Source organism: Heterocephalus glaber, unplaced genomic scaffold (genome assembly GCF_053883595.1).
Source record: "Heterocephalus glaber isolate CG9 unplaced genomic scaffold, H.glaber_assembly_v1.0 deba00000470, whole genome shotgun sequence".
NCBI lineage: Eukaryota > Metazoa > Chordata > Mammalia > Rodentia > Bathyergidae > Heterocephalus > Heterocephalus glaber.
Genome location: NW_028258145.1, coordinates 2,433,589 through 2,441,787, shown reverse-complemented (window position 1 = coordinate 2,441,787; position 8,199 = coordinate 2,433,589). Strand labels below are relative to the sequence as shown.

Here is an 8,199-nt window from a genome sequence, read left to right as displayed (position 1 = left end):
CTTGTTTTTGCATGAACTTGATCTTCCAGGGACCACCTTCACATCTTTAGTGTAAGGCAGTATGGATATGGGAAAGAACATTTTAGTGTTCTTCACCTCTGTGATGCTACCACCAGCACCCTCAAACCCAAGTCAGCACCTAGAGTCATCCTGGATGACTCCTGCCTCCCCTACACACACAATCCTTTATCTGATTTTTTGCCTCCTAAAAATCTCAGTGCTGGCCTCTTCTCTTTTCATCCTTTCTTAGTGGGCCCAGAAGGGTATTTCCTAAATGCAAATCTGATCTGTCATTTCCACTTGCCCCCCACCACTTCCTCCCTGAAATCTAAAGCCCTTCAAAAGTCCCATTGTCCTGGGGACTTCTTGGGGGCTTACAAGGCCCTGCAGGGTCTGGCCCCATGGCCTCTCCAACCTCTTGTACCTTGGTCCCCACTCCAACCCCTTGCTCATTGCCCTCCAGCCACTTGGCCCTTCTTTCTTATCTCCAGAAAATCTCTTTCAATGGTTGCCTTTCTTTCCTCCCCTGCACCCCTTCAGGGATTGAACCCAGGGGTTTGCACATGCTAGACAAGTGCTCTTGTCACTGAGCTACATCCCCAGCCCTTTTTATTTTGAGACAGGGTCATGTTAAGTTGCCCAGGCTGGCCTCCAACTTGTGTTCCTCCTGCCTCAGCCTGCTGAGGAGCTGGGATTTTAAGTGTGTCTCACCATGCCCAGCCAATGCTGGCCTTTCTTTCAGACTCACCCTCACTGTGCCACTGCCACCCCACAGACTCTGCACATGTGCTCTCCCACCTAGGATCCTTTTCATCTTCATTATCTAGTCATTTCCACTCAGTTAGCTGCTGTCACTGCCTCAGGGAGGCCTTCCCTGAAACACTTGCATCTCCTTGCTAGGGGCTTCAGTAGAACTTGTCCCTGTTGCAATTTTACATTGACTCTCATGTCTGCTCCCTCTGTAGACTGTCAGTGCCATGAGACCAAAGTTGTCCTTGCTCACCATTGTTTTCCAAGCCCTTTACGCTGGCCTGGGACATAGCCAACACTTAAATATGCAGCAAATGGGCAAAATGAAGAGCCGTTAAACCCTGGGTTGGAACCCAGGATTCAACCCCCTGTTTCCCTCCCCTAAAAAACTCGCAGGTTGGGTAGGTTCCCCACCAGTAAAATGTGGATGGCCGTATCCCCTTCACTGGACTGTATTTAGGATTAGGGAACAGTTTCAACTCTCTGTGACCATGTAGGCACGGTGACTGCTAGGGAGCCTGTCATTGCCCTAACTTGCTCTGTGTGCTGAATGCATGTGAGGGAGAGGGGAAGTAGGTGTGATCCTTTGTGAACCAAAAGTTGAGAGGATGGTAGGTGGTACTGAACTGGCACCTCTGAAGGACTGGCTGGGAACCCAGGTGAGGCTTGAGGCTGTTCTTTATTGAAGATGGAGCCCCTGTAAGCTGACTGCTTGGCTCCAGGTACGGAGAGGCAGAGCCAGCTCCATCCCCAGCGTTTCTTGCAAGCTGGGCTCACTCAGTGCCTGCAGGTCTTTTATCTCCTGCTGTGAATGCCTTCTTTGTTTGGAGGCTAGGGTTAAGGAGGGTGCCAAAGGATTGAATTATCTGTCAGTGGTATCAGTAGCATGTGAAGCTTAATTCCTCTGTCTGCCTGCCCAAAAGTAAAGTAGTAGGACCCCTCCTCCACCTTTAAACTGCCATCCCCCTCCCCCACGGTATTCCTCCCCCACTGTATTCCTCCCAGGATTCTACTTCCCCAAAATTCAGGGGAGGCCTCAGTATGGGTGAGGAACAGCAGATTTATCAATTGTGAACAAGCAAACTACCTGAACAAGCAAACTTTTGGCATCAAACTTGCTCTGACTTTCCAGCCTACAGCTGCCTGGTATCTTAAAGTATTTTCTGATTTAAACCATCAAGCCACTAGGACAAAATGGGCACGTAGTTGAAATGGCTTTGCATTCATTGTGGCCTCTGAGCAAATGCCTTTTAGTATGCAGTATGAAATTCCTGACCTCCTAAAGACTGGGCTAAGAACCAACAATTTCTGTGTTCTAGAATTTCCAAACAGTAACATACTTCTCTGTATCTTACATGTAGAGCTCCCCCCCACCAAAAAAACCCACATTTAACCCCTAAATGTTGTTTAATTCTTAAGACCACATGCAGAGTTGCTAGGGAAGGTACTTTCTTCCATGCTGTGTCACTTAACTAGCTCTGCCAGGGAAAGTTGCATACCCTTTATGTGTCTGAGTTTCATCAGCTGTAAAATAAGAGGGTGTAGAGGATTCCCATGGTGGAGTTATAATGTATTATATGAATTACCAGCTGTAAAGCAGTTAGACCAGCGGCCAGACTGTTGTCAGTGCTCACTGAACACTAAATATTCCCATTACTAGAACTGCTGTTGCTTCTTGGGGGTTTGCCAGATTTTGTTTCAAAATAAAGCATAGCTTCCTAAATATCTCCAGAGGTTTCCCCCTTAATTGTGAGAGTATTCCCAGAGCACTGCAGGTCTGTTCTTTCCATTACTACTTGATTTTTTTTTCCCCTCTGTACTCTTTCTTGTACCTTCTGCCCCACCCAAACTTTTGTAATCATCTGCCCACGTGTAACTTCATGTTTTCTTTCTTTTCTATTAGACTAGAAACAAACATGCCGAGCTAGAAATCACACTACCTTCTTTCTGCCTGCACAGACTTCTAGAGCTTATGTGTGTTGTTTGTAGCCACTAAGATCTTTCATTTTGGTTTGGACACCATGAAAATTAATGAACTAGATGTTCCTTAACTTTCTGAATTATTCTTTCCTGGCTGCTGGGGAACCACAGGGTAGACTGGCTTAAGATACACTGAGAAAGACCAGGATGTCCTGGATGGAGCTCGTCAGGGTAACACGAACTTCTTGGGAACAAGAATGTGAGATTGTTGATCTGCTGAGCGTGTTCTTCCACAGATTCCAGTTTATACAGAAAATAGCCTCCTTTATTGATTAGAACGAAAACACCAGAAAATGATTTTCAAAATAAAAAACATACAAATGTTTTAAAAACACTGAACTCCCCTAGCATGGGCCCAGCCATCATTGTATCTTAACTTTGAAAGCAGTACCTGCCAGATGCCAGCAAATGACATGGAAAACAGCAGCTACTGTGCAGCAAGAGTCCCAAATATTGACAGTTATCAGCTTCTGGGACTTTTATTTTTTCCAGGGGTTTGGGGAGAGTAATGTAGATTCCACAACAGAAGCCCTAAAGCCAGCAGATGAACCCCACTGAGGCCAAGTCAAATGTAGGGCCAGGTTCTCCACCCCAGCAGATCTTCCTGGCAGTGCTAGGTAGGAACAGCAGTGATATTTCCAAAACAACCACACCCAGAACTCTTTCTCAAGACTCCTCAGGATGCTCAAGAAAATATACCAATCATATCTCTAGAATCAGGACACTGTTGGAGTTGAATGCTTTCCAGTCCCTTCCTGTCCAGCCCTGTCAATTGGGCCTGGATTGTGATAATCCCTCTTTTCAAAAGTGCAAACATACTTAAATAATCCCTCTGTCATATTTGAAAAGAGAATACAAAGGCAGGGCCAGAAGACACACAGCTCTAAACCTTTCCATGTAATTAACCTTTCAATGTAATTAACAAGTACCTCTCACTCAGAAACAAATTGTTTGCCTCAGAACCCCCAGAAAGCTTGTCTTGGTGAGCAGTTTTGTAAAGCTGCTTCCAGCCACTGGGAAGGTCATTAGATGTTGGCTATTTCATTAGTTATAGGAAATGCACCATCTCAACAATGGGACAGGTCACCAATGACATTAATATTTGTGAATCGATATTGACAAATTATTTGTGTACTACTGGAGTTTTTTCTTAGATGCATAAAAACAGCTATAATGTCGTATGAAAATTGGCTAATTAAGAAAATGGAAAACATCTTGGTTATATTTTCAAAATAGTGAAGGTCTGAAAAATTAGATTCTAACATAGAGGTTGCCGTCACAATATTTGGGATGGAGTGTCATAGCTTGGATGGAAATTCAGCTAACAGTTCTACAAGGAAACCATTCACAAGGAATGTTTTGGGAGTCATTCACAGAAAGGAATAAGCGGGAATGGAGGTATTCTCTGGTTCTCTTGAACTTCCAGTGTTGATACAGAAATACAGCTTCACAGCATCTCAGCTCCTTAGCAGCAAGATCTTCCCATAACATCCATTTCCCTGGACTGTCTTTGGGTCATGATGAAAGATCAGAAGAAAACCTCATCCCCACCCTAGATTAGGTTCCCATGGCCATCTTACCCACTTCTCAAAGTGTCTTCCTCTAACATTGGCCCCCCTGCAAGGTGAAGGTCACATATACCACTGACATAAGTGAAAAATAAACTTTTGCAGCTGGAAGAATCAGAAAGAATTTCTTTTTTTTTTTTTTTTTTGGTACCGGGCATTGAACTCGGGACCTTGGGCTTGCGAGGCAGGCACCGGAACCACTGAGCTAAATCCCCAGCCCAAATTTCTTTTTTTTTAATGACCTTTATATTAAGATACCCCAGCCAGTGGGACACAGGGCAGAGTTTTGAGCTGGGTCAGAAGGTTTTGGAACTCCTCCACTGCCTGACTGTGTGCCATGGGGTTCAGCACCAGGTGTTGGAAGAGATTGACAGGTTCAGCAGTCCGAAATGTCTTGGGAATTGGTATAGTCAGGGGCAGGAAGGAGTTACCAATGAGGAAATGATGGAGGGATCTTTGCTGGAGGCTGCGGCCCAAGAACCAGAGAAGGTCCTGGAGCCGCCGAGAGAGCATGCTATGCTGCCAGTCTGTGAGGGGCAGCTGTAGCAACAGGTGCATGAGGGCTGTTTTGAAGTGGTAGGAGGTGAGGATGGGGTGGGATGCCCCCTTGGGTAAGCTCTGGTGGTCCCGGAGACTCAGAACAATCTGGAGGCACTTGAGATGACAGGTGTTCTCGGGGGCGAAACGTCCCACCAGCTTCAAGAACAAGTGCTCACAGGCTGCAAAGGACTCAGGCCAGTGCACACTGGTGAGTTGTTCCTGCTCAGGGGCCTGACTCACCAGGTAGACTAAGGTGTCCTCCCGCTGCACCCCCAGGATCAAGCTGATGGAGAGAACTCGGCCCGAGCGGTAGTCCAGCCTGAGCTTGCAGGAGGTGGTAGATGGTTGGAGACTGAGCTTAAAGTCATATTTGTGGGCCACAAGAGCCCAGGCATTGCCCACCATGCTCCGGAACCACTGCACAGTCTTGCACACATCCAGGTGGATGCCAGTGCAGAGAGACGCTTTGATGGAGCTGTTATACTTGCCTGAGCCTGCCAAGGGGTCTCCATGGTGGTGCACCAGACACAACACATCCCCCAGAAGCTTCTCATGCTTGCACACGCATTCAGACTCCACCAGCACATTACCATAGCAGTGGCCAAGGGCCGGATCCCTCATCTCTAAGACAAACATGGTGCCCTGTGGCGGGACAATCGGCACCAGGACATCAAATTTCTGGGTCTTGTGAAGGATTCCACACTTCTCAAAGGCAGCCCCAATGCCCAAGCAGTCCTCCAACTGCAGGTGAGCTTCTGGGCGGCTGAGCACCCTACAGGCCTCAATCAGTTCATCCACAAAGCTCTCCACGAACTCACAGGTGCCTGACAGGTCACGAATGGCATTTTGGATATGGTGTTTGTAAAAGGATTCCAAGGCCTCCTGGGAGGGGAAGTCAGTGAGCCAGTTCGAAGACAGGACAGACACAACTCGGACTTCCTCCTCCTCATCGCTGCTGGAATCAAAGGCGGGCTCATGCTGCATGTTTTGTCGCAGGAGCTCAAAGATGAGAAAAAAGCAAAAGAGGCCAGCATTCCACAGGTTTCCCAGCATCCAGTCCAGAGGCCCCTCCTGGCCAGCAGCCTGGAATGGCCACCCCCTGTCTTTCTTCCCCACCACTAACTGGTCCTTGGATATGTCTCCTCGCCAGAAATCCTGTGCCTGCTGTTTCTGCTCAGCTGCTCGCTTCCTCTCTTCAAATTCTATGTCTAATTGCCGCATCTCCTCACTCAGTCGCTTTTCCAGCTGCCGGCTCCTGGCTAGGGTGTCCAGGTCCATCCGGTCACTGACCATTAGGGGGTGGTGAACGACGTACATGACTGCCAAGAACAGCAGGCTTATCACAGCCATGTAGGCCTCTGCATCTGCAGGAGGAGGAGGATGGGAGTCAGTGGTCATCTTCTAGATGCATCTGCTCTGCAGTACATACTCCCCAGAGTCCTGGTACCCCAAGTCCTGGATGCCAACTACTCAGGAGGAAGAGAAAGCTCTCAGAGCTGGGCTTGGGCAGAGCAAGGGTTGTCTGCTGGAGAAGCAGGGAAAAGGGGGACAGTGAGATGCGCCCTCTGTCTCTCTACTGCTTTCCTTCCACATGATGGGTAGCACTCAAGCTTCAGGAGGGTGGATATGGGACAGTTTTCATTTCAGTGTAGGACTGGGGGGGGGACCTTGTGGTGGGGTGGCCTCACCCAACTCCTCAGTCCACCTTGGGCACCAAATATGATCCCAGGGCTCCCTTCCACCACCAGAGAGCACTGAGACTGTCAGGCCACACGGTCCCTGTGCTGACACCAGCCCCAGAACCCAGCTGCAGCATCTCACTTCTTCTGTGACTTCACAAGGCTTCTACCTTTCCCCTAGTCCTCAGACTGCCCAGGCCTCACCTCTGTGCCCTGCGCGCTCCAGGGAGGCACAGTGCTGCCAGCTCTGAACACTCTCAGGTCTCAGGGAGCTGCTGGATGCCCAATCTGCCCAGCTCCACTTGCCCTGGAAAGTGCCCGAAGAACCCTGTGCCCAAGGGCCACCCGACAGCTGGCATTGAGAGTTCCTCTATCTCCTCAACCACCACCAAGCCTGAAGCTTCTGACTTCACCCCAACCCTTTACAAGCTACCAGGCTTATCGAGATTCATGAAGGGCTTCGCCCTGCGGACGTGTAAGCCAGCTGAGGGGCTCGCCTGGCTGGGTCTCACCGCCCTTTTCAGGAGCCCGGCTAAATTTCACAAGGTAACCGGGTCGTTGATTCAAAGCGGAGCTCCGCTCCTATTTACAGCTTCCCCCAAATCCCACACCCAGAGATCGGTACTCTTATCACCTATCTCGACCATAGGAAGGACCTACCCCTTCTTGAGGTTTCTCCCCGGACCGGTGTCCAGGTCACTCACCTGGTGTCAGCAGGAACACGGTCTTAAAGAGACAGCTCGGCCTGACCGCCCCTGCCTTCTCCCCGGCCGGGTGGGTGCTCCGGGTTCATTGCCCGGACCAACCACGGGAGCGGGCCCGATCTCCTCTGCCAGAGGAAGGACCATGTTCATTCGAGCGTCTGAGGACCCGCGCGCTAGGAGGCCCTGCTACCTGCCACGCGGTGCTGGGTCTCCGAGGGCCCCCAGCCGTCCGGACCCGCCCAACCTCGCCCCGCCCAACCTCGCCCCGCCCCCAGACAAGCTCCTCCCGCTCTGCCTCGCCGTGCAGCCCCCCGCCCCGCCAAGCTCCTCCCACCCAGCCCCGCCCAGTCTGGTGCGCGCGCTGTGCTCGGCCAGATCGGGCGGGCCCGGGGCGGGGAAGTAGGGGGTCTGCAGTCTTACTTCCGCCCCAATTGGCCTCGTTACGTGCTGTCGGCCTCATTCAGCTCAGCACGCGGAGAACCCATACTCACTGTAAATTTAGGTGAAAGGATTATGGTGGCCAACCGAGGAGCCGACCCGGAAAAGCCCGTCTCCCTGTGAGCTGGCTCTGAGCAAAGCAGAGCAGGAGATGTGTTTCCGTAGCCCTAAAGGTGTCTGCTCCCAACCCCAAGCCCAGACCTAGGTGTGTTCCCCAACCCCTTTCACCATTAAAGTGACTTTTGTGAAAGGACGGCACCCCAAGACCTGGCTAGGGACCTTGCTTGCCCTCACTAGCCACCTCGGAGTAAGAATCCGAGACCCAGCCCTGCGTGGTAATCCAGCTACTGTAATCCCAGCTACTCCGGAGGAGGCTGAGGCGGGAGATTGCTCCTGGACAATTTAGTGAGACCTGTTTCGAAATAAAATAAGAACAAAAAGGAGCGGGGATATAGTTTAGTGCTAGAGCCCTTGCCTAGACTGCAGTAGGAAGCCTAGGTTCAACCGCCCCCCCCCGGGGGGGCGTGAAGGAGGCTTATC

General features: G+C 50.4%; 1 protein-coding gene across 4 annotated transcripts; it reads right to left on the bottom strand.

Moving 5' to 3' along the window:
* Positions 1 to 4,469: 4,469 nt before the first annotated feature.
* Itpripl1 (ITPRIP like 1) lies at positions 4,470 to 7,472 on the bottom strand. 4 transcript variants are annotated; one of them, XM_013072093.3, is made up of 2 exons: positions 7,222 to 7,472; positions 4,470 to 6,363 (listed from the first exon to the last, which is right to left on the bottom strand). In XM_013072093.3, exon 2 carries the CDS (start codon positions 6,234 to 6,236, stop codon positions 4,548 to 4,550), a length of 1,689 nt encoding a protein of 562 aa, XP_012927547.2. In that variant the 5' UTR covers positions 6,237 to 6,363; positions 7,222 to 7,472; the 3' UTR covers positions 4,470 to 4,547. The 4 variants fall into 4 exon arrangements, with proteins under 4 accessions (XP_012927547.2, XP_004844415.2, XP_021113671.2 ...); XM_004844358.4 differs by having other exon boundaries at positions 4,470 to 6,202; positions 7,222 to 7,444; XM_021258012.2 differs by having other exon boundaries at positions 4,470 to 6,360; positions 7,222 to 7,360.
* Positions 7,473 to 8,199: the final 727 nt, after the last annotated feature.